The 25424-nt window shown below is 39.9% G+C and overlaps 3 protein-coding genes and 1 non-coding gene across 4 annotated transcripts in view; 1 reads left to right on the top strand and 3 right to left on the bottom strand.

Moving 5' to 3' along the window:
• The window catches only part of wnk2 (WNK lysine deficient protein kinase 2), a 26113-nt gene extending 12619 nt beyond the window's left edge, over positions 1-13494 (bottom strand). Inside the window, exons 1-10 of the mRNA XM_087176029.1 lie at positions 11838-13494; positions 7588-7760; positions 6720-6940; positions 5580-5737; positions 4533-4621; positions 4081-4300; positions 3021-3273; positions 2383-2690; positions 1350-2264; positions 740-862 (exon numbers count right to left, since the gene is read on the bottom strand). Coding sequence (XP_087032155.1) covers positions 740-862; positions 1350-2264; positions 2383-2690; positions 3021-3273; positions 4081-4300; positions 4533-4621; positions 5580-5737; positions 6720-6940; positions 7588-7760; positions 11838-12515 — 3138 coding nt within the window. The 5' untranslated portion in view covers positions 12516-13494. The remainder of the gene's footprint in view (positions 1-739; positions 863-1349; positions 2265-2382; positions 2691-3020; positions 3274-4080; positions 4301-4532; positions 4622-5579; positions 5738-6719; positions 6941-7587; positions 7761-11837) is intronic.
• A 1755-nt stretch (positions 13495-15249) lies between these two features.
• LOC111660853 (ninjurin-1-like) lies at positions 15250-20333 on the top strand. Its single transcript, XM_023414268.2, has 3 exons — positions 15250-15573; positions 18593-18830; positions 19530-20333. Exons 1-3 carry the CDS (start codon positions 15517-15519, stop codon positions 19670-19672), a joined length of 438 nt encoding a protein of 145 aa, XP_023270036.1. The 5' UTR covers positions 15250-15516; the 3' UTR covers positions 19673-20333.
• Positions 20334-20591: 258 nt separating this feature from the next.
• Positions 20592-24806, bottom strand: card19 (caspase recruitment domain family, member 19). Its single transcript, XM_023414267.2, has 6 exons — positions 24723-24806; positions 24091-24230; positions 23121-23277; positions 22944-23006; positions 22706-22771; positions 20592-22565 (listed from the first exon to the last, which is right to left on the bottom strand). Exons 1-6 carry the CDS (start codon positions 24727-24729, stop codon positions 22456-22458), a joined length of 543 nt encoding a protein of 180 aa, XP_023270035.1. The 5' UTR covers positions 24730-24806; the 3' UTR covers positions 20592-22455.
• LOC111660874 (U6atac minor spliceosomal RNA) lies at positions 21386-21513 on the bottom strand. Its single transcript, XR_002761181.1, has one exon. It is a non-coding gene; the product is annotated as a U6atac minor spliceosomal RNA (small nuclear RNA).
• Positions 24807-25424: the final 618 nt, after the last annotated feature.

Here is a 25424-nt window from a genome sequence, read left to right as displayed (position 1 = left end):
CCACAACAATGGTCAGGTGAAACCAGTACTTTCACAGGTACCCTGGTGGACCCACCCACAAGAGGTTAAATACTTGGGTCCTACTCCACTTTCTTGGTCAGACTAGTGCGGACTAGAGAGACCAATACATAAGAACTGATGAAGCCGCTTGGATAAGAGGCGAAACGTCTTCCACAGACAAATACAAGTCCAGTTGCCTTCGATTTAATCTGAGAAAGAGACTTTAGTTTCATGTATGTTTTTGTGTTTTAGTTGACTGTAGCGCACTCAACAGCTGACACAGCACGCCCACTCCAGAATTAGTCATTTTGGATGTCAAATAAGCAAAGTTAATATAGTAGCGAGTGACCATACAGGTCGTCCACATTCCAAACGTGCTAAGTCGTTGTAAACAAAAAACCTGCTATTTTATTTAGAGCAGCCAGCAATCCAAACTCATTTATATTCTATTCTATATTCTAAGTCTAATTTATTGAACTTATTTAATTTCATGAATCTGTTGTAGCTACTTTTTCCCAGGAAGAGCAGCTTTCATACCAGTAACAGCCAATCAGGATCCAAATAAATAATAATAATAATAATAATAAATAATGAATAATAACAAATATTATTATGATCTAGGAAGGTGGCTCTGATTGGGCTACAATAGGTGACTTCTAAACGGTTTCTTCCTAATTCTGCTTTGTGTCTCTCACTACAGCTGTTGCCAGGGCCTGTCGCAGTTAGATGCATGCAGTACCTGCTCCTGGCCGGGTTGCACAGTAACCTGTGTCTGTAGAGTGGGGGCTGCAGATGGAAAACTCTGTGCTGTCTGTCTACTCTGGGGTGCAGTAGGGGCTGGCGTAGGTGGAGCAGAAACTGTCTGTCAGAAACACAGAGAGGTGACATTTATTGGATCCTATTTATAATATGATATGACTCACTATGGAACAGAAGATGATGTTTGTGTATTTACTATAATAAATCCAGCACAAGGTTAAAATGTTCAACGCGTCAAAGCAGGAGTTACGATGCAGCGGGCAAGGTTTAAGAAAGTAAGCTGAAATGGAAAATGGAAGTTACAGCATTAATCTTTCCTCAGCCACCCAACATGTTCACTGCCATACACTCTGCTAGCGCCTTATTTTGTATGCTGCCACACTGTCCTGCTATGTTCTGACCTTATCCAAAATTGAGACCAGAAATTAAATCCTTATTGGGGATTAAGCAGGAGCAGGGACTGGCTCTTGAACTTTGCTATTATCATGGAAAAGCCGTAGGAGCAAAGCAGCTGCCAGGTTCATGAACGATACAGCAGGCTGGTGCTATGCCGCTATTTAGCCTAAATGAAATCTCCTTCTCTAACCTACCAGTGGATCCAGTCTGCCCTTGCTGTTCTGTCGCAGTAACATCAGGTTCCTGTCCAGATTTGGGCTACAGAAGAGCGGGACCTCCAGGCTCTGACTTTTGTCTATACGCTCAAATACGGAGGAGGAAGCACCCCCAACCTCCCCATGGCTGTGAACTGGATGATTAAAGACTCTCTCCGAGAGGATGGGAGAACTGGTCCTGCGACCCACGATGTGATGGAGACAGTGGTTGAGAAGAGTGAGATCTGCACCTTCATACAAACTCCATGGGAGCACAACTTGTGAGGGCGGGGAAAGATGTGAAGCTGAATTAAACGGGGTTGTTTGACTGTTTGACGATGGGGGAGAAGTTGATCTCAAAAGAGGAGGGAGAGTGACTGAAGGAGTCCTTGACAGATGAGGAGATGGAGGTGAGCCTGGCTTAGAGACTGGAGTGAACTGGGTGGATGTGGAGAAAGAGCGTATGTGTCCCAGAGATTCACCTTCCTTCGTGCTATCTCTCAGGAGGAGAGGCATGCAAGCCTTGCAGTGGCGGTGGGGCTGTGGGCTCCGTGGGACGCTCTGATGGAGCTCTGAGGGAGGTTGTAAATTCAGGGGAAGGAGAGGTGAATTAAAATGACTTGCTGAGTCATGATCAGAGTGTCTATGGGGGGACAACAGAGGAGATAATAATTGCAGATTGTGGGCAGAGATAGAGCATAGGTAGTCTGTGGCATGCATTGAGCTCTCTGTGCTATTTGTTGAAGCCAGATCCTGTGACGGACATAGGCAGGGGCTTGGGCTCATTGTCTTGGTGAGAGGGTGTGTCCTACACCGTAACATCTCAACCAGGGAAGCGCTTCCACGCCTAAAACACAACGCGCTCTCAGTGATGAGCAGGTTGTTATGGCATACAAAGGGATCACTATAGTGACGCTGATCAGGTATCATTGCAAGAAAGAAAATAAGAATGTTATTGTTATTTCAGAAAACTCAGAAAGCAAAATGAAAATTTAAGAAAGTTGCCACAGAAATAAGAAATAGTTTTACTCACTGTTTGAGACTGATAAGGCCCCTGGTGCAGTTGTGCTGCAGTTTGTTGATAGGCCCCAGGATGCAGTTGACCTGTGGTTTGCTGGTAGGCTCCCTGGTGTAACTGCATGGATGCATGTGTGTAGTTTTCATGTGAGGCCTGTGCTGTGGGTTGCTGGTAGGGCCCCTGGTGCAGCTGAGGGTCAGCCTGTGCAGGAGGACTGTAGATCATCTGAGCTGTGGAAATGGGCTCTGGAAGTGACTGGTAGGCCCCATTTTGCTGATTGCTGAGCTCGTCTAATTGCATGGTAGAGCTCACTCCACTGTCAGCTGTAATAACAGAGTGAATAAAGCATTAGGATTCACTGCGATGCCCTCTGCAGGAAGGACAGACACTGAGAAAGGACAGGGAGAGAAGGCAGTAGAGTAGCGTCTCATTAAAATTCAAAAGCTGGTTGATGATGTCTCATTGCTGACTAATAGGTGCTGGTCAGAAGCCGTGTTTCTCTCTTACATTCATGCATACCAATTTAACCATTTTACGTCATAGTCAGTCCTGTTAACGGCTGAATGAGTTAGACCAGTGGTTCAATTTATTACAGGAGCCTGAGGTTGTATGCCATATGATACGTTCATGTGTGCTTCTGCTCAGGTTCTCACATGTGGTAGATGTGGTGGCTGGCACAGCACAGATCAGAGTCTGTGGCTCCACCTCTTGGTCTTCATAATCTGTCGTGGCTAATGTGGCTCCCTGTGGCACACCGGTACTGGGCACCTGCAGCAGGTTCTGCTGCGCCTCACCATTTCCTGGCGACACAGTCCGCTCCCTCCTCCATTTGATGAGGGCCACACGGTCTCGGATGGACTTCCCAACTATCTTCACATCGCAGTCCAGGAAAAAACCTGATTCAACCTACAGGATACAGGTAAGATTCTCACTGCAGATCAGAGCAAACTGCATCAACATTGTAATTCGACGACTTACTGTATGTAATAAATCAACATATCAACTCCAGTTTCAATCAATACAGTACATGCCTCAAGTATATCATTACAGAGCGTACATTACAGACCACTGACCTACTCCCAGTTAAAGTACACCTAATTAAAAGCGCCTGAGATCGTGTTCCAAAATTAAGACAACTGCATCATTATATGACACTTAGACTACATTCAAGAACCCACAGTATATAGTGGAATTACACTACAAAGTTAATACTCCACAAAACGTTGTCCTAATATATCCAAAGCATTTCCTCCACTACCTCACTGTGTATTATTATGCTTATACTACAACCACTTATCACATGCAAAGAAAGAAACTGTGCTCCAATCATCATCCAGTTTTTCAGTTTTTTTGTAGCCAGTTTAACCTGTGGTTCAGCAAACAGCGACAGATAACTGGTAATATTGTAAAAGGCAGAGGTATTGTTGCTATGGTAATATTCTTTACACACTGAATAACAACTATTTTTGAACTGTCGAAGGATTTTAATAGACACCTGCCAGCCAATTAGTATGGCCAAGTTGACAAAAGAAACCACCCAGAGTGGGGACTACAACAAAAGCCAAGGTGAGAAGAGAGCAGGGACATTTAAACCAGACTAAAGTAATATTAATAGAGTTAACCCCTAATAAAGAAAAAGTCAAACTCTAAAATTGATGTCTGTTGGCTAACAAAATATGATTAGTCTTTCTGTAACTGAAAATATTTGTTTACCATTTCTTGGGCGACAACCTCTGGGACCTCATTCACCAAGTTAAAGGTAAACTCAATGGCACCAGTGTCCTTGTATTTTCCTTTCAACTTTTTAGGATCTTCAACCCACAGCTTTAGAGCAATAGATGATTTCTTCCCATCATCTTCTTCATTGAGCTCCACCCTCACGCCTGTATCCTCTGCAAAGAACGCGTGATTCAGGAGGTCCTTGATGGAGTACCTGCAGGAAATATACAAAAACACCAGCTACTCACCTAGACTGAACATCACAGAGACAGAAAAAGCTAAGGCTACACAACACAGAGAAACACTGTCACTTTCACAGAAAATGCGTCAAGAGTCATACACAGGTATTTATGTCACAATGCATGAACAGAAACAAAACAACCCCTACCTACGTATAAAATGCGTCACAAGCCCTGAGACAGTGTCAAAGATCCTGCTCCACTTACCGTTCTTCCCATCTGTGACATATGCACTCCCCGATTATTTCCTTAATTTCAGGGTCGCTGACTTTACCGTAGCTAGCAGGTTTCACCCCCTGCAAAACAAACCAGCATTAATATCTCTCAGCTTACCAAGTGTCACACTCAAAGCAGCAGTACTTAGCATGTGACTGTCTGTGTCAAATACAGATACTCCAAAGCACTTTAGTTTTTCTTAAACATCTCAACTATGGGGATAAATAATAAATAATAAAGGAGTTACTGCTACACAGAGGGACTTTTGGAGCAAGGCAACATTTAGTTGAGGAATTAGTCCATCCACAAAAAAATTATCATTATTAGGCTATAGCTGAGTCATAAAATAGTTTAGTGGTTAAAGTTGGACTTTTGAGAGAAAACACTTTTCCTCTAACAAATAAATAGTCAAATTCCATCGCTCAGTAAAAGACACTCAATGATTTTGCTGCTACAGGCTTACTTGCTCAGACATGAGAAGTAGCTTTCATGGCAAATGTTAGCTAATGTTAGCAAACTTGAGGTCAATATAGCTACTGTGTCAGTTCACTGACTTTACGACGCTTCTCCACTTGTGCCACTGTCATATTTAGCTTTGTTAGCATTTAGCATTTTAAGATAAGTGCTAACCATCACTTACAGCAAAGTTAAGCATTTAGCATTTAGCCTATTACATGGCTATGATTTTGTAGCCACAGTGGTCGCTGTTCAGTAAAAGTCACATACTTAAAGTTACAAAACATGTGAATATTTGTTTCTTGTCCATTTCATCACTATGTTTGAATAATAATCGGGTTTTGGTGTCATCAAATTCAAAATTTAACATTTTAAAGAGTGTGTGGTTAATGAGTCAATTAAAAATAAATGATTAATTGATAGTGAAATTATTTGTAATTAGTTGGAAGCTTGTCTGCCAGTCCCTCACAACAATTTTAGTATATATCATATTAGTCATAATCTTCAAAACCTTTTCGAACAGTAACTTGAAATGGTTGTAGTAGCAATGACAGAGTGTAACACTTTTGAACGTGAACTCACACTTGTGACTTTGCGGTAGATCTGTGCAGCATTTTGACACTCAGAGTAGGGGTATTCTGAGGTGGCCATCTCCAGCATACACATCCCAAAGGCATAGACATCCACAGCCTCATCGTAATGCTCCTCATACATCTCTGGGGCCATGAACTCTGGAGTGCCTGGAGACGGTGATAAATTCTGAACTCACACACTGTTATCAGTGTTTCATTATATTTCACTGCGATCAATACCAGGGTTAAGGACTGAAATTCAACACACCAGTTAAATCATGATTCCAATAATTTTCTAGTTGCGCAAATGACAGACAAGAGAATTAGCTGAAACTGAAAAAAAAAAGTAAATGTTGGATGTTCTGTGCAACTTGTACACAATAATAAGAGCTTACTCTTTGACAAAAATATCTGTTTCATGATTATTTAGCATTAAGCTATTTGAGAAAACTTCGACCAAACTAATATGGGCTTAAAGTAGATACTATGAACCAAAACAGTTACTGTCCTTCAACAGTCCTTCCCAGTGCAAAATTGTGCACTGGGAAGGATTTAATTATCCTTGTCTGTAACATTTAATAACATAACATATAGACTTTTCATCCGACTCTGCAGTTCTCCTCAGCTCTAAGGAACTTTTAAGTGTCTTTCAGGTCATTGCTTTGGTTTTTTATGGCCCATAACTTCACTGTTTTGGAACTCTCACCTCTCTCGTCAGCATTGTTTTGAGGCTGCAGCAGGCAGCTCTTTTCTGTGAAAAATCTCTAAGAACTCACCATACACTACCTGTCCAGCACCAATCGGCAGACAGAGACAGTTATGAACTACCTGGTGAGCTTAAGAGTCAGGTAGTTCCTTCAGGAGTTGGAGGAGAACGAAACAGAGCTAAAAGGAGAGTGAATATTGGCGTTACATTCATCAGGTTACCATAATCACGACTCCAAATGAATGCTAATGTTGCTCCATATCTTCTGTCTATGTAAATAGGCAGCCAAGGCTACAATTTCAACTTAAAAGGTGATGTTGTTGTGTTTACAGCATGTTTCCGCTGCCCCCAAGTGGCCCAAACAAGTTATTGCAGGTTTGAAATAAATATTCTGTTCGTCACAATTCAATAAAACACTGTCTTGCCAACTTGCTAATGACTAACCAATAACACTTTTAGCGAAGGAGGCCCTCTTCAGTGTTGCAAGGCCCAGGTCTCCTATTTTGACAGAGCCTGTAGGACCAGTGATGAAGATGTTGTCGCACTTGAGGTCTCTATGGATGATTGGCGGAGTCCTTGTGTGGAGGAAGTGGAGGCCTTTGAGAATCTGTCTGCACCAGCTCCTAAGAACTTTAGGCTTCATCACCTTAAAGCGCTTCAGATACCTGTGAGAAAATATAAACACCATTATCACGATTGAGATGTGCCAGTTGACACCAGGCAAAAGCATTTTCTAAATACATTGAATGGTAACTGGCAGCAGGACATATCATGATATGTCCCTAGCTAGCCACTATGTTGATAAAATGTTTCCAATAAACTGTTTCTCCTTTGCCAATTGTTATTGCTTTCATTAATGTGAGCTACAAAGACACATTTAATAAGAATTTCTGATGACTATTCTATTTTCAAACTAATCTCCTCATTTTGGCTGCCTAAAAAAAATGTCCCATTGTGTTGCCCATTATGTATGTTTTATTGATTATATTTTGAGTGAGAAAAACAATGCTAAAATCACAGCTATTCATTTTATTTTTTGCATGAATAATATCATGGAGTTTCAGCCTCCACACAGTCTAGCATTAGATTTACTGTAATGGTGTCATTCAGCTGGCATGTAACTTGATCAACATGATGTCAGTCTAATGGTTGTTACTGTAAGAAGCAGCAATAAGAGACTAATATTTGCATCTCATGAACAGTGATTTACAGTCAAATATAAAGTTAAAAAGGACATTGGCTAAAATGGGGAGCATACCAAGATATCTCAAACAACAGCTGTTTTCGTTGGCATTTTCATAGTGATTCTTACGTTTTTAGTGTCCCTGAGGTCATTAGTTCTGTCACCAGAACGATACACTTCTTCCCTTTCACCGGTGATTCCCAGAAGTCATAAAATCGCACAATGTTGGGATGCTGGAGGGCCTTCAACATCTCTGCCTCCTCTTTAAACCTCTGTCTCTCAACTTTTGACAGTTTCCGTTCCTGGGGAAAATGGAGAAAGACAATTCATTTTTTAAAATGAGAAATCGTGAAGTCGAAGTTCGCCCACTCATTTTTTTTTTCAATATTCTGGAGCCTTATCAGAGAACGAGCTCCAGGAGTAGTCAATTTGTCTAAATTTAACAAGTTTGAGGGGTGGTGGAGGAGGAGAGAGGGGGCTGAATCGTCGTCATTTTCGGAGTTTTTGTTATATAAAGTGGTAATTGAAGAGATACAATTCCTTTTTTAACCTCCTTTAAATAGCACATTGTTGCTTCAGGAGTGGGGCTCTGTCAGAATTGGCTGTGGCTCACGTTTAGAGTGAACACAATCTTGGTATTTTGAGTGGGTAGACATGGGGGTCTGAACCAGTTATTCTTTTTTCCCCACTGTGTATAAAACACACACAGCACTAAAACACCTCAGACCTATGAGTAGAATACAGACTTTATTTTCAGAAGACTGATAAGTAAAAGCTGAATTTAATCTGGTGTTATAATACAGAAACAGACACGTCTGTCCATCAAATGTGCTGCTGGTGAATAAAGGAACAAAAACAAACCATTAAGAGTAAGCTGGAAATATATAGTTTTCTATCTTAAAGCTCAAAATTTCAAGAACTCTGTATTTGAACTGATCAGTGTTTTACAATTAGTTTCAATCTTACATCTTTGGATGTACAAACCTGAGTGAATCTGTGTATGCTGGATCAATATTCTGGCCCCTGTCTTCCCTGAACTGTTGTAAAAAAAAATAGTAAAACAGCTGACATCTTCTACATTTCTCTCCCGTCAGCATGGCAGCTACAACCCATTGGCTTTAACCACGACAAATGCTACATGGCCACCAGATTTCCTTTCCTACTGTCTTTCACAGACACATTTTAATGGGAACAATGAGGGTGCATTTAAATCTCTTGGGTGCAGAATAACCTACTGTACATCTTTTGTCATTGATTATTGACTGATGCTGGGGAATTAGATTTCATCCACAGTCCATAGCGGCCTATGCAGTGTGCAACCTAATGCATCTTAGATTATGTGCAGCATTGTGAACGATACGCCTCCTGCTTTAGCTACCTTCATAATGCTGATTCTTAGTGAGAACGAATGTATTAGACTTCATCTCACCTCTCTGTCCACGTTGCCTTATTTTCTAAGGAGTTTACCAACAGATTATCAAACATTCTATGCAGAGATAAGACCTAAACAGGGTGTGGCACTTACGACACATCTGCTTTACTCAGAAGTCGTTCAGTACAATAAAAACTGGGTAAATCACATGTTGGCAGCACTGATGTTTGTATTTAATGTACTGTGGAATGTTGAGCACATAACGCTGCAATTAGAAAATATAGATCTCTTGCTCTGCTGTGTATCCAGTAATATACTTCTTACACGCTGTCCTTAGATGAGCCCACCCTTTCGCTCTCTCCCTGTCTTGGTGCAGAGGGCTGCATCAGCAGGATTCACTCTCCAGACACATCTGTGTGGTAATACCACAGGGGTATAAATCCATGTTTAGCATTCATTACTAAGCCATCAAACAAGACAAATAATAACAAGTGAAAAAGTATTTTGGCATTTTACTAAATTATGTTGCATAATTTGTAAATTTCGGGTAAACAACTTGCTCAGCAGATGTTTGATCATCATTAAGTAGATAAATAAGTAACAAGACTAGCTGTCTGGCCTGCTCAACACCGGGCACCAGCTCCTCTTCAAATCTGATTTATAAATCTTTCTATAAGCATCCCGTTTTCTGCTGTCTCACTCTTAGTTCTACCCCCAAACACACACACACAGCATTTGGGTTACAGCAGCTTTTTGTGAGCGAGCCACACATGCACAGAAGCTCTGAAGGGCAAGGCCTCACCTCCAGGGACTGAATGGTTGAATCATCACTAGAGCTCTCCTAAGAACCCGCTCGGACGCCACACAAATGCAAATATATACACAAATACTGTGCATATACTATTGCTGTTACATGATTTTCCTATTCGACATTCAAAAAAATTCAAATTCATGTTAATAATGTAGAAGTGTTTTAAAAAAACACCAGTAGTCGGTTTCTCTTTTGACAGATGACAAGGAATACTGAAAAAAAATAGCCGCACTTTAAATCCCTTTAAATCCCTAATGAAGACTCAAATGACTGAATTTTAATGTGTTATTTCAGTATGAGCAATACTGTGAACTCTTATTCAATACAAGTTACTAAAGTAGAGAGCCAAGGCTTAAACCTGGGATGTCACCAGGACCTATACTTTAAATTACCCATGGCCCTCTTCAGGACTCTCTCACCCACTGTGTGGGAGACATGGATGACACAGTCCCCAGCAGGGCTACATTACCCTGCGCACAATCAACTAGGGGCTGACTCCCAAACATTATTCTTATTATGATCATTTAATGTAAATTGAAGATTCTTAAAATGATGTTGGGGTGCTGACTCAGCCTGAGCCATCTTGATTGACATTGTTGGTGCCTGCAAAATGTCTAAACCCCAGTATATAAGAACCAGCCAGTGCATTGACTAAAACAATACAACAAGCAGCTTAAAGTGTGCTAAAATTATTTGCTGGAAAAAAAAAAAGCATACTGCTGCAAAAACCGTTTTGGACTTAACAGATTGTTTATATACTTAAGGCAGTACAATGAACATGTGTTTCAATAAATCCATAAGAAAAGAAAGTGTTTTATAAATTCTTAGGACAAAGCAATGAACTTTGAAAAGGACAGAGAGGCTGAGTAAGTTGAAATCTAAGATGTGCATGTGTCCACATTGTTTTTTTGAAAAATAAAAAACAAAACAGGCGACTGTGCTGCTGTTTCACCAGAGAATACTGTAAAAAGGTTGTAGTTCTCACAGCTGTATTATACTTAATTTACTGTTTTCAAATATAATCTCCTGGCAGTAATTTGCTCTGGACTGACCGCAAAAGCTTAGCACATTTTGAGCACTGAAAGGGCAACCAATGTCTACAGGTCTGCCTCCAGGCTAATCTGTATATCACATGGATAGTATCTAAACTGATCATTAGATTACCACATACACAGATTAGTGATACAGAAAGCTGTCACTGCTATGAAGCTATGTGTTTGCTGTATAATAGCCCCTGCTAAAATACTTTGTAATCATCTTCAACTGCTGACATTGTGTATAAGGACTGAATACTGTTGAGGAGCAGAAGGCATTCAATACAAATCTAGTCAAGGAAGTATTCAGAAGAGGAGTACAGACTTTATAAGGTCTTTGTAAACTAAGCTCTGTACCTCTGGACACCTCATAGTAGGTTTAGAAAAAATCACGGCAGCTGTAAATCTGGACGACACAAAACTACATGACAACATGTAGACAACTGAAACCTGGTGTAATGTGAGAACTGACAAAGAGTCAAAAGTTACATAAGCAATAAACATCTTCTTCCTTTCCTATCTGAACTATAACAATACTCTGAACGATATACTTTTCCTCGGTTGCCCAGGGAGAACAAAGATTTCAATGATGGCCCATAAACTAGACAGAAGATGGAAAACAGAATGGGGTAAAACAACATCGCACCTGCACCAGCAATATGAGGTTATTAACACACAGACCTGAACTTCTTTTGATCATTTCTTATCATCAATAAGAAAGTAAATAACACAAATTAACTGGTTTGGCTGCTGACTGGTTAAGCTGATGTTTCTCATGACATGAATGACACATTGCTGAAGCTGTCAGGGGGAGGACAAACAACAAATACACAGAATACCCTGAAAGACCCTGGCCTGGGAGTTTGTTAGATTTGATCTGGTGAGAATGTATCATTATATTTTCTCATTGTTTCAACTTTAAATGAATGAATTAGAGTTGAATTAAACTAGTCCTGTGTTTGCTGTGGACCCACATGACCGCCACAAAGTCCCCTGGTTGTCCACATGTTGGTCACCAGTAACCCAGGCTGCACACTCAACAAAGACCTTTCAGGGCAGGTGTCTTCTCAACAAGCCAATCACAAATACTGCTTTAGAGTCCTGTAATAACAGGGTGCTATTGGCTGATTGATGACGGACTTGAATGATCACATGAACCCACCTGGAGTTCACACCACGCCACTTCGACCCAGGTGTCGGTGTCAAGACCTTTATAGACCGTCTTGAAGGACCCTCTCCCCAGCTCAATGTCAAACTTGAGGAAGCGCCCGCCAGGTGAGGTGGACACAGCCTTCATCCCGGGCTCCTCTTCGTTCTCGTCACTTCCTGCTTTACCTGTGACATCCGAGTTCACGACCTCAGCCTTGGGCTCGGCTTCGGTCCTGTCTTTCTTCACCTCATCTGCGCTCACGCTCTCTGTGACGCTCTCCTTCAGCCCCACCTGGCTCTCCGTGCTGGGGGGCTCCTGGAGACCCAGGCGGGTTCCTTGAAGAACCCGGGTCCGACTCCGATCAACGATGGTCCGCAGGTCAATGTTGAGCACCGGGCTGCTGTTGACACACTCCGACGTGTCCACCGGCTGCTGCTCCTCGGAGTCTGACACCCACAAACTCCGCCGGATGAACCTTTGGCGGATGAGTCCTCGGTAGTCTGTGGAGGGGTATGCGCTGGGGTCACTTGCTCCTCGCAGGGCTGCGTTTTGTATGTTGACATGGTGGTCTGTCCCATTCTCATAGATAGGCCTACAGGCATTTGCATTAATGTCCGAGTCTAAATTGGGTGCTGAGGAAAATGTGGATCCCAGTGGCGGATCTTTGCTTGAATCGTCCGCCGAATCCATCCCGGGTAATTGTTGAAGACTCAGCCTACCGGCGACATTGTGTGAGGAAGATGATGAGCATGCTCCTCTCCCGGCGGTGGGAGAGTTTGCTGCCTACCTGCAACACTCGCGTGCAGTGACGCAGTTCGCCAGCTCAGGGTGTCTATGGCCTTATGCCTTGAATTTGTTTAGCACAGAGAACATCCCGACAAAAATGTCCAGCTCGGAGGATGCGTGCATTGCTCCTTGCCACCTCACGCCCCGGGTCCACCTTGCTGCAGTACAGCACAGAGCTATTCAAGTTAAGCCTGATGTCATTGCCAGTTTAACCTATGAGCTCACGAAAACACTTTCCTCCACACTGCATAGGGTCCCCTTCTCCAGCGCATACTAGCCTGTGGAAGAAAAAAAAAAAGGTGATATGTTCCGCAGACAGATCACTGGCCTACAGTGGACAGGCCAGGGTGTTTAGGCTCTGCCACGCATTAATCCCTCCAAAAGACACATCACGGGACGGCCAAGTGCGCAGCTGTCATTCTCTGTAAACGCTCATCGACCTGGGCTCTCGCTGAGGCAAATAAATAGCAGGTGTTTCGGGTGAAAGCCTGAATCAGCTCCGAGAAGTGTGACCTCAGCATCTCTGCATTGTTCCTTTAACTATCCGCACGTACTGTTTTTTTTTTTTCTTTTTTTTTTTATTCTCTCTCTCTCTCCATAGCGTTGTCCCGGAGCGGAGTGCAGGATGGACACAGGCGCTTATCAGATTATGCTCACTGCGGCACAGTTTCCCTCAGGTCGGAGCAGGCGGCTGTCAGCGCATCTCTCGTCCAGCTGCTACGACTGTTGTCTCAGTGAATTTCATCCCTCTTTCAGGTTCGGGGAAAGTAGAATATTTCACGGTACAACCCACGCCCCTAGCAACAACACGTAACCAATACCTCGGCACGCTTTTAGGCGGCACCCTCAGCCTCCCCTGACACGGGCTGTGTGGACCACACCACTGTCCGCCCTCATCGTGACGCGCTCAGCCTCCAATGGGAAGATGACTCTTAAAGCCTACCAACCAAAAGGGACGCTGCTAGGAATTATGGGACACTGGATAGGACGCACCGGACATCTTAATGTTTCACTCCTCCACATGGACCCCGTGCTGAGAGGCTACGGGGCAGAGACGCTCTCCTGAACTGCTTGCTCAAGTATTTTTTTTTTTTCTCAAACACATGCATGATAACAGAATTATTATTAGATTGTTTCAATCTGATCAGGAGTTAATAAGCTTTTAAAGTTTGCCCATTTTTTACAACTCTATCATTTGTTCAAAGAACTTAAGATACAAATAGTCTATGAAATAAATAGATTTGCTGTGTTTAGATTTCTGGTCAACACAAAGGTCAGATATGGGGGTACAGAGGTCATATTGTCATTATCTTCCCTGTTTTGGACCAGGCTCATTTTTTTCTCTTTTGAAACTTTAAAAAAATTATTTGTTCTATAATTCGGACTCATTACATTTGAATCAAGGGTAATGAGATATAAGGACAAGAACTGTGAGATCAGAAGCTTTACTTAAGGGCTCAAAAGTATCTTTTTCTCCACAAGGATCAACCTGAAGGGATTGTTTTGAATTTTATAGGGTCGGTTTTGAGGAACAAAACCTGCCCAGATCACCAGGGAAACAGTGGAAATAATAGGAACCACTGAGTGGGTGGTTCCAGACCTAAGAGGGCCAGTTTACAATGAGACACCATGAATGTGACAATTAAAGTGGTGGCTGGTCATCCCATTCACATGGCTCCCATTTTGTGGTCACACAAGGCCACATGTGTTTTGTTGGATAAAGGTCCAAGCTGGGTCTAAATCAAGCTGCTGTTGGTTTGCCAACTTTGCTTGAAACACATACATGAATTAAAGGATGTGCTTGTGGTAGAAAACCAACTTTTGACATTTTTATTAACAAATGTATAGTACCATTATCACTCATGCAAGAAACCTTGCATGAGTGATAATCAAGTGTTAATCTGAAGTGTCAAATATGATACAAAAATAACATGAAGTCTGGTGTCTGGAAGAGTTGCTTTGTCTCTATAGACCCTCAGCTTATCAAATCGGAAGTTTAAAGTTTGACTTTGTCATAAGTGGAAAGGTGAATATCATCTTAAAGTGTAAGACTTTATCTCACAATATTATTATTATTATTATTAATAATAATACTAATAACCAGCTATAATAATAATAATAATACAGTAATATGGACTCAATTCATTTATCTAGGCTGTTTACTTTGTTCTACTGTATCAAATTACTTATATTTTTGCTCTAGACTGGATTATCAAAGGGGGGAAGTGGGCAGCTGCCCTGGAGCCCAGGGACCTCCAATAACTCTAATAACCAACTGGTCTGTGATCATTTAGTTATTATACATTTGTTTGATAATATGTTCAAAGCACAATCAAAAACTGAAATAATAAGAGCACTGATGTTTTGAGAGGGACTCTGTATCAAAATGTAATTTGAATACTTTTCCTATTTAAGTTGATGTCATGCTTACGTGGTACAAAGCCTTGAGCAAAATTGCTGAATATAATTATGACAAACTTCAGCGTGTTTCATAGCATATACTTGCTGGAGCAACATGAGCCAGCTGGGTCTTGCAATATCGCGTTGAAACGCATGGTGGCGGTATACAGTCACATTGCCTGTAGAGTCTGTCAATGAATGTCTACAACTACATCATCTGCCCGCCATCAGCCTTTCATACCAACTGAACGGAAATACTCATATGTACCCATGAACAGAAACACTCATGGGTTATCCTGACCTCCTCACACTTCTCCTAATAACCACAGCTTTCTGAAGAATCGCCACCCCCACTTTTGAGGGGCGGTAGTCTGAGGCTTTTCTCCCCTTTTGTCGTCACAGCAGTTTTTATAAACAATGAGCTGGTGCCCGCCGGCTGGACCAAACACTCTTCCTCTATATACATGATCTGTCTGTTCGGGATACAAGGCAGTTTATCAACAAGATGGCTACGGATCACTTGGAAATGAACGGGGATGCGGACCCAAACGGCGAGGTGGAGGTAAGGCGGCGCATGTCCCCGGTACAAAAGAGAAACACAGCTTCGTGTTCAATAATGTTAAGCCTTCACTAATGTCCTGGTCAAACTGAGCCAAGGCTGAGTTCCCACAGAAAGACTCCCCGGTCAGTACAATTAGAGATATTCATCGGTATCACAGGAAATATTTGGCTCTCTTGTTTTTCATCCGAGTCTCTCATCCATCCAGACATCTTTATGTTTGATGTTAGCCGACGCAACCGGACAAGAATTCATTAAGCTAATGCAACCGGCTAGCTTGATTTTTGGATTAGCTCCAATTTCAAAACTAATATGAACATTTCATTCATCTCCAAAGATTCTTGGGTTCGTGTTGGACTTTGCCTCTGTTCCTCTGCTGTTGCCCTCAAAGGTTTCAAAGTTCAGTTATTCAGTTTTGTAATGACAGGCGAGACAGAGGACCATGTGAGAACAGTGTACGAGCATTGTCCTGTAAAGGAATCCATGTGGATCAGCTCAGCCTGCGACCCGAGCCCGGATTATGATTTGACCTAATGGGCTAAAACTGTAACGGTAACTTGGTCACACTCAAGAATCATATATCCCCTATCTTCGTCTTTGTCCTTTATCAGGAAGGTCTGTCCAAATGTCTGTGCTCTTGGACCAGAAGGTTTCAATAGCTAAAAAAAAAAACCTTCATGCTTAACAAGCTTTATAACAACAACAACAACAATAATAGTAACAACAACAACAACAACAACAATAATAATAACACCAATAAAAATAACTTTGGAAAATGGTCTCTACAAAAATTAAATGGGAAATTGTCTATATATTAAAAAGTAAAACTGCTTCTGGCTATTTCACTGACTAATGATATTTGTTTGCGTTACATTAGTATAGTTATTAGAAGTGCAATGTAATTGTTTTTTGGGGTTTTTTTTTTTGCAAATTACAGTGGGGGATGCTCAGTAATCTTTGTTACTGTTATGTTTACATTGCTGGAACTGACAGAAAACTACAACTATATTAAAGATAGATACAGTTTTTACAGAATTTATTAAGACAGTCGCGAAACATTTGCTGCTTCCAGCTTCCAAATGTCACAATTTACTTTCATATAAGTTTAATATAAGTATAATTAAGTTTAATTTAAATTTGTGATGTGTGTTGGTCAGACAAAAAAGGCAATTTGAAAATGTCCCCTTAGGCTCTGGGAACTTGTGTTTTGATAATAATATTATAGTCAGTTTCAGGCTTTCATAAGCTTCATTGTTAGAAAAATTATGATTGGAAATAATCAGTAATGTATTGTACATGGTATCAAGCGTCACCTGTAAATGAGTAAAAAGGTAAATAAATAAATAAATAAAAACAGTGATTTACAGTTATATCAACTCAAAAATACATAAAGCAGTGTACAGTAAGTATGTAATGTCTGCTACTCATAGTTATATTATTTATATTTATATTTATATTATTATAAGAAGTCAGTTACCAAAACTGAAAATGAAACTGTCAAAACAGAATTCAATACGTGCGATTGACAACTAGTGAACGTTCATATTCATCTTTTGGTCTACTATGAGAGAACCCTTCTTCCTCTGTGAAGAAAGGTGAATGCTGAGTTGAGCAGCTGAACTGAAACCCTGAGCACTGTACTAAACTCATACTAAGCATTAACAGGGGTCTTGGTATTGACCCTGGTTTATTGCGGTATAATGTCTATGCTGTTTAAATGAACCGTTTACCACATCCTCACTTCAGTTTTAAAACAAACGAGGAAAAAACAACTTCTTTCTTTGCTGTGCCATAAGAGGGAAGGAAATGGACTCCTTGACATAAACCTTTCCTGGATAGATTAGCCAGTCTATCTGGCAGTTACTGGAACATGAAATTCTTCTCACTTTAACTCTCCACAAGGATACATATTTCATATTTTGTTTTACTTACTTAAGAAATAACATGGAATATCTAATAATAATCTGATAATGATAGTGGTGAGCAAGTGAGTTTCCTTATTGCTAGAAGTTTGTGCTTTCACATTTACTATGTTGCATGAGTCTTTACTCAATTTTTCCACTGTATTTGGGTCGAGGCTATTTTAGCTTCTTGTGTTTTCATGGCTTTGTCAATTTGAAACAAAAGATGTGACAAATTATTTTTGACCCCTGAACTAAAACCAACAAAATTAACTTTCTTGTTAAACAAAATTTCCCTGTTTAAATTTGTCACTGACCAAACACTTTCACTTCCGTTAATAGTTTCCCTCGAAAAGAGTACCATGATTGCATCATTTTGTGTCACATTTTCGTCATCATACTGATCAGGTCTGATGTCATCGTAGTGCATGCATTCAATTTATTCAGTTGGTTAAATTTTTCTATAACTCAAACGGTCAAACTAAAAAGTGATTCACACATGAATACTATAACACTCACACTAAATGGTATTACAAAACAATTACCACGAAGTATGTCAGTTAAATGTGATTCTTCTTGTCATCAGTACAGCAGATAGTACTAAACAGGCCTTGAGTTTATTGACATATGTGAATTTAGATTAGATCCAGTCTGCCATATTTCCATGAAATCCAACGTGATGGCAGCAGCGGGGTGCTTTCATTTTCTCCATGTTAAAGAAACTTTTTAAATACCACTTTTACACAAGTTTCAGGACAGAAAATCAGGCATGTTGGCAGTGTGAGTGTTACAGTTGTAAAAGTCAAAAATGGTCAAGATAGAGTTTTTTACCAACACAGCACACTGATGGTTGAGGCTTATTTAGAGGTGTATTCATTATTATTACTAGTTTTTAAATCACAGAATTATTAGTGACATCTGATTACTTTATTTTTTTATGTAAATGGTATCCACCATAATAGAACCATTAATAAAAGAACATTGGAGACAAATCTGAAATCTTCCACTGACCTTGCTGAAAATAGATTATCAAGCCCACGCGTCAGATATTATATCACCAGATGTCACTTATATGTGATTCTTTGTGTCATACTGATGTCAAGGTCTGTGTTTGTTTTCAGGTACCGCTGCGAGACCCATGGAGGAGGCAACCGAGACCCCTGAACATGAACCATTATGCCAATAAGAAGAGTGCAGCAGAAAGTATGCTGGACGTGGCTCTACTGATGGCTAATGCCTCACAGCTAAAGGCTGTGCTGCAGCAAGGACCAGACTCCAACTTCTATGTGCCCCTCATTACTTTTATTAGCATCTCTCTCATCCTACAAGTCGTGGTGGGAGTTATGCTCATCTTCATAGGTATGTTTGGAGGTCATTTCGCAAACTTCTATTTCGCAAACTTCAATTCAATCACCTATGAGAAGATTTACAGAAAGTGAAGCCAAGTAAAGTCAGTTTTGTTTATTTTGCCCAAAATCCCATATGTTGCTTCAAAGTGTTTTATAATCTGTGCAGCATATTAAACCCGTTATCCTTAGTTTAATACTAAGGCATACTAAAAAATATATATGTATTGTTTTGGTCCTGCAATGCCAAGATAAGCAACCTAAATGATTTCCTTTACTTAGAAAACAAACATAGACTGAGTTTAGAGAGCCACAACAGGAAAAAGTAGCTGCCAAGTTGCCTCTGCTTGCTGCTGTTTCCAATTTAAAATAGCTCTCTTCATTATCGTAAAATATATTATGTCATAGGAGATTTACCAGTACTAAGAGGGTGTGTAAAAATACAAACCTTCCCTCTGACTAAAAGAAGATTCACACAGGTGCCTCTCTCAGACCAGCGAAGCGTGTAATGTTCTAATGGAGGAAGAAGCTAATTATTCACCTGAGGCCAGTGCTGTCAGATGCTGTTAATTTATATGTTAGTCTTCAGTAACGATTGCTTTCCTGCAAATTTGACAGGAAACTCTGTGCTGCCACCTTCTGGGAAAAGGAGGTCACTCCTACTGTCTAAGCAAAACTGTAACGTCTTCATGTGTCATGTTTCTGTCCCCAGTTAAGTGGAACCTGAATGACGAAAGCATGCACTACAAGCTGAACATCATGGAAAATGTTGCCACAGCCTTTGTCTTTATAATCGTCGTCATCAACGTCTTTATCACAGCCTTCGGTGTCCAGCAGCCCATCCCAAGTGCTTAATCACCTGCTACATGACCTACCAAGCCTACTGACGAACTCAGTAAAGATGGACCTCCACATTATTTATAAAAATGGACAGGATATGTATTCACCAGATTCAATAGCATGCAGGTGCCTTTGCTGTTCTGTAAGTCAATCTCCCAAGCTTGAGGAGGCCCAACGTACCCCGCGGATCAAGTGACATTGTCTGCTGTGGCTGTGTGTGTGTGTGTGTGTGTGTGTGTGTGTGTGTGTGTGTGTGTGTGTGTGTGTGTGTTTAAGGCGTTCCCTTCTTCACCAACTATGTCTGTGGACAAATGTCTGGTCAGTTTTCATTTGATACGGTGCAATTCTCCCCTTTGTTACCTCTTATCATGCTCAGGTTGCCGATGCAAATAAATTGCCTTTACCTAGAAATCAAACATATTAGGAGCAATATACTGTCTATATACTGTCACTCACAACCACTGTTAATGTTTCCTGGGGAAAAACAAACAAACGTTCTACTGTTATTTGGAAGTTTAAATTTGTCAGTATCTGTCAGAATAAGCCTAATGTATGTGTACTGAAAAGAAGAAAACGTAACAGTCACCACAGCATAATCCAAATGAAATTGCAACAGGATCCATTTTGGCTCTACTGCTGATCGAGGTATTACCTAACAGCTTTATTATGGGGAAAATATATTGTTTTAAAGCGTTTTAAACCTCATCCAATGAAGTGGACCTTTGTTTTTTTAAGTTCTATGCAAAGTCTAGTAATGTAATGTTTAAACTGATTTACGCGAATATATCTTTTAGTGTATGTATGTGTTTATTTTTAAAAGACTTATTTTTAAAGGACCAAAAAAATGTTCCTTAGCTTTTTGCTAAATCATCTTGTTTTACACATTATGACTACTATTTTGAATAAATTTATAAATGAAACTACAAAAGTGATATGTTGTTAATGATTATCATGCATAATTTTTATTTTACAAAGACATAAGTCTCAATCATATGATAAGGCATTTTTACATGGCAGAGTGCACAGAGAATGTGACTGTTAGGCACTGATCAATGAGTAGACATGAATTGACAACTGACACAAATGAAACACCAATATTTCCCTTTAGAATGATATTATAAAAGTGTTACAAATACAAGCTGTAAAGTATCTTGAGGCGCTTCTGACATAACCTTTTGAAATCCTGAAGATTAACCTCCATCACATAGAAATAGGTTTTAACAAAGCACCATACTGTTATGTTCTGAAGCTCTTTGTCATACATTTTAATGAAATTGTTTACAAACAGCCTGAGAAATACCATCAAATGTAATATGTCTGCCATTTTGGGGTCTATTAATTTGCTGCAGTACTTTGTATTTAAAATAGGCTCATCACTAACTAACTAACTGAAAAAAGGCACATTAAGAAAAAGAAAATATCCACAGTATTGGACGCAATATCTATCAATTATTGAGGCTGGGATAAATCTCTCACAAACTGAACAGAACACAACAAATGTAAAATCTGCAGCAATCCTTCGTGTATTCAGCACTGGGCTAAAGGCTGCTACGAGCAAACCAGAAAAAAAAAGTCTCATCCTGAGCTGACCCAGAGGAAACAAGAAGGGGAAATATTCAGGCATGCTTCCTGTTTTAAAGTAAATAGTGTGAACAGGAGACGTGCTTTGAGATAAGTCATTGTTTGTTAACGTTCTCAGTCTTTGTCTAAAGTTAATGTTTAACTCGTGAAAAAACTTGGTTAGAGATGCCACGAAGTAGGTGGCAATGCCTTAACCGTATATGTGTTGCAGGCCACGAGGGCCAATTCCATCCTTGTCAAGGGGAGTGCTAACCTTCTCTCCTTTCATACAACACGATAGGATGAAGGAGACACGTCACTATATAGATGAGGAATTATACAACGTAGTTTCACTTATGGTGCATTCCCAAGTTTCCAAGTATTATATCTGTAAAACAAAACTCTGGTATGTTTCCTTTATATCCGGTTGATCTGTGTTAACGCTTCATTATCACAACTCTTAGATATTCTTATATTTTAAATTATTTTGGTCGTAATCCTACCTATAATGCACTGCGCTGGTACGGCGGGATATCATTGGTTGAAGCAATCACGTGATCGCTAAGCTATAAACTATGAACTGGACAGAAATACATGGATGTAATACAAGACCTAATAATACATTCATGCTGAAATATCACAATGTAGCTACTGCTCAATATTATATCTGGCTGGTCACGGGACTAATCTCTTTTTTGTCTAAATGTGAACAGCAGAACTTCGGCGGCTCTTCTAGAAAACCAATATAAACCAGGCTACGTTTGGTGCTGTAGCTCCTCTTCTGACCGCAAGATGGCGATGATGTTCTAGTCTGAATTAATTCGGGATGGACACTGAAGTTATTTCAATATGCTTGATATCAGAGGTGACTGAGCAGATAAGGCAGCATAATTCTCAGTTACACAAATAAATGTACATAGCTCAGCATACTGCAAAAAAATACTTTAGGTGTTACCCACCTGAACCTTGGTTTAAAGATGGTTTTACACCACATTTGTGACACTACATTGTTTAATCTTCTTGTAAATCGAGAGTATGCATTTCTTTAACCTATTTAAATAGACATAAACATGAGAGTAAAGTGGGGCAAAGCGCCAAATGTAACAAAATAATTTATAAAACTGTGTACAAAATTAGTATTGAACCCTTGAGAAGATAATGTGCTGTGCTTTGGTATGACTAGTAGGCTATTCTATAGAGCAGTACTGCTGAAGCACCTGGTATGAAGGAATCGCCCCCTATTTCATGAGGCTTTCTTCCGTGTACCAAACAAGAACCTCCTGAGCTTTTCTTTTCAGACCCAGAGCAGCCATCCCGAGGGCCCGACTGCCTCCCGCCACTTTAGCTTCTACAGAAAAAGGACACTGTCTTAGTAACACTAAATTAACAGCTGTTACAAATTAACTATCCAATAACACTGGCAATATATAATCACCACAATTACAATGTCAGGTGATTTTTCAGTTAAACAACTGGAAAACAACTTACCACTGTAGTAATAGAGTATAGCCATCCCTACAGCAACGCCGAAACATCCCAGAAAGAAGAGGGGACCTGGAGAGAGGTTAACAATGCCAAAGTAATTTGTTATCTGGTGTGCTTGTTAAATAACTACCTGACCCATCTTCTGGTGGACATTTAGCAGTTTCAGATTTTTTTTGAATAGTAAAACAGTTTGAATGTTTACATTGGTGACACAGTGACATCTTTTCCTTTCACAACGTACCTCTGTCATTCATAACATGTCGCTGTCGGTAGACATGTGGAGATGCAAGTGGATCCAAGGCATCTGGAAGCAGAACAGGTTACTTTTGGTGTGCAAATAAAAAGTAGAGTACACTAGTATACACAACTAAATACGTATAATCCATTCTATAATATCTAAATAATGATAAGGACTAACCTCTCAGGCGGAGCCGAGTGGGCAAACTGTAGTATACCTCCTCTACATGCAAGTGGAGAGCCCTGTAAAACTCCTTGCATGCTTCTTCGCCTTTGCCCTGCAGATTTGTCAGGAGCTCACCCAGTCGAACACTAGTGGGCACATCCAAGTTTCGGAACTGGATAACAACAACAGGGATTATAAGAGGCTATTTTTGATCCCAAAACTGTAATTATTCCTAGGGTGCTTACTGACACTGGAGCTTGTATCCAGATACTCTGGGTGGATTGCCCAGCTCAGAGCAAAAGATTATGGAAAATTATTTCATTTATTTACAGTAAAGTGTTGTTATGTAATTAGTGCCTCTAAGACATAATTTCCTTGATACAGTTTTTAACCACAGTGACTGTTCGAAACGACCATGGATCTGAATCTACGATGCCTGTCAGGTGCTTGAGAAGAATTAGAATAATTTTACATGTAGTGATATAACATTTACTTCAGTCATAAAAGTAAGTACCATTTTAAACATGCAAGTACAATTTTAAATATATAAAAAATTTAAGTACCATTCTTTGACCTAATTTCAGGAGGAAATAATGTCTTTCTTACTCCATTACATGTATCGCACAGCTACAATTAGGCTACTAATTACTTTTCAAATCAAGATTCTATAAAGATCTACCAAACCTACCATGAGTTTACAAACTACAACACATATATAGCTACAGTTTTAATTGCTGCTTGCAAGTTAATACTCCAGTAAAGATAATTACATTGACAGTGGTCATTCTGCTGTGTGATGAATACCTTTACTATTAATAAATAATAATAAATAACCTTTTTTAAATAAAACATAGACGTACATTTTTAGTGTGAAACTATTATTGACAATAGAATAATTTTACACTGTGATGCATCTTCTATTTGTGACAGCACCACTGCCAACATGCCACCATGGCAGTGACGCACATTGTGTATGAGGACTTACTTTGGTGGCCTCCTTGTCGGAGAGAATCTGCGGGTAGATTCTGTTGAGCTGCAGGATGAGTTTGTCCACCAACTCTGTGTCCAGTCTCTGCTCAGCTTTGAGGAAGGCGCTGTCTTCTACCAGCTGCTCATGAAAACTGTCTGTGCGTGTTATCAGAAGGAATTACAAAAAGAAGTTAATACTTCATCAAGACCCTTGTTCCCCTCTACACTTTTTGATAATAAGCTAGCCTTTTCACTTGAGGTTATAGGCTTCTGAGAGGTAGTTTGACATTCTAAGTGTCTTTTCTCGCAAGTGTGGCAGGAGAGGAGTAGCTATGTGGACATGGTTTGGTAATGTCTCGACACAACACTTCATTGTCATTTAACTTGTATGTAGACAGAGAGGTGAAAAGTAAGCATCTGTCTCCGGTCAAATATGTTCTTGGAAAAACTTTTCAGAAACGTCAACAGGACTTGGAGTGAGGCGTTACATTGTCACTGGTAAAGCGAGACAAGTCGTTCATGTCGTTAGTACTTATGCTACTGTTCGTGTTTTGGACCCATTGAGAAGATATTAAAGCGAAACAGAAGTCTAAATAAGTGGTAAAGTGAGCGTTTCTCTAGTAAGTTAGTTTAAGTAAAGACACGAACCTCCCATTGTGGAGTCCCTTCTGTCCTTTGTTTGGACACGCCCTCTGACGTCACTTCAGCCGCGCCTTACGTCGACGTTTTGCAAAAAAAAAAAAAAAAAACTCTTCCTTTTTAGTTTTCACCGGAAAGAGAAATGAATGGAACAAATCTAAGCTAGGCAGTGACAGTTATGTTTTTTAAGTTTTTATTTTATGATTTATCCTTGTCAACTTGTGTTAAATTTTGTGGTATACTGAAGTTTATTTTAGAGATTAGGAGATTATACCTCATTTCCTAATGTACAACTTTTATTGTAAATCTCAGTATTTAAATGGGAATATTTCACATGTTCACTTTAATCATCCTCCAATAACAATACCTTCTAACAGAATTTAATTTATCCATGTAGTCTTTAAGATTGAACAACAAAAGGTGTGTATTACTGTAAAATGAACTGAATATTTCTTCTACCTATTGTATACTGTTACTGTTATTGGTAGGTATGAGGTCAATATTTATTGTATTACCTATTTAAAATGTTATATAATTTGTATTGTTTGTATACACAATAATACACTATGTATTTTGCCACTTAATGATCTGTAAGTTTAAGGGGTAAAAAGAATATACACAGTGAAAAGAATTGCCAATATATCCAGTACTCACCCCATGGAATCATAAATATTGTACCCAATACTGACAAGTAAAATAGAATAAGTTTGT

Source organism: Seriola lalandi, unplaced genomic scaffold, assembly GCF_002814215.2.
Source record: "Seriola lalandi dorsalis isolate HSWRI2012SDOR001 ecotype SW California unplaced genomic scaffold, Sedor1 jcf7180002054522, whole genome shotgun sequence".
NCBI lineage: Eukaryota > Metazoa > Chordata > Actinopteri > Carangiformes > Carangidae > Seriola > Seriola lalandi.
The sequence above is the reverse complement of the archived record's forward strand: the minus strand, read 5'-3'. Positions and strand labels throughout refer to the sequence as shown.

Bases quoted from the DNA above. Each gene is read 5' to 3' on its own strand.
- LOC111660853 (XM_023414268.2), top strand. From the start codon at position 15,517: ATGGCTACGGATCACTTGGAAATGAACGGGGATGCGGACCCAAACGGC. The intron at 15,574-18,592 runs GTAAGGCGGCGC...GTTTGTTTTCAG, and splicing joins ACCCAAACGGCGAGGTGGAG to GTACCGCTGCGAGACCCATG. The intron at 18,831-19,529 runs GTATGTTTGGAG...TTCTGTCCCCAG, and splicing joins AGTTATGCTCATCTTCATAG to TTAAGTGGAACCTGAATGAC.
- card19 (XM_023414267.2), bottom strand. The intron at 23,007-23,120 runs GTTAGTCCTTAT...TTCTGCTTCCAG, and splicing joins CACTCGGCTCCGCCTGAGAG to ATGCCTTGGATCCACTTGCA. The intron at 22,772-22,943 runs GTACGTTGTGAA...ACCTCTCTCCAG, and splicing joins ACATGTTATGAATGACAGAG to GTCCCCTCTTCTTTCTGGGA.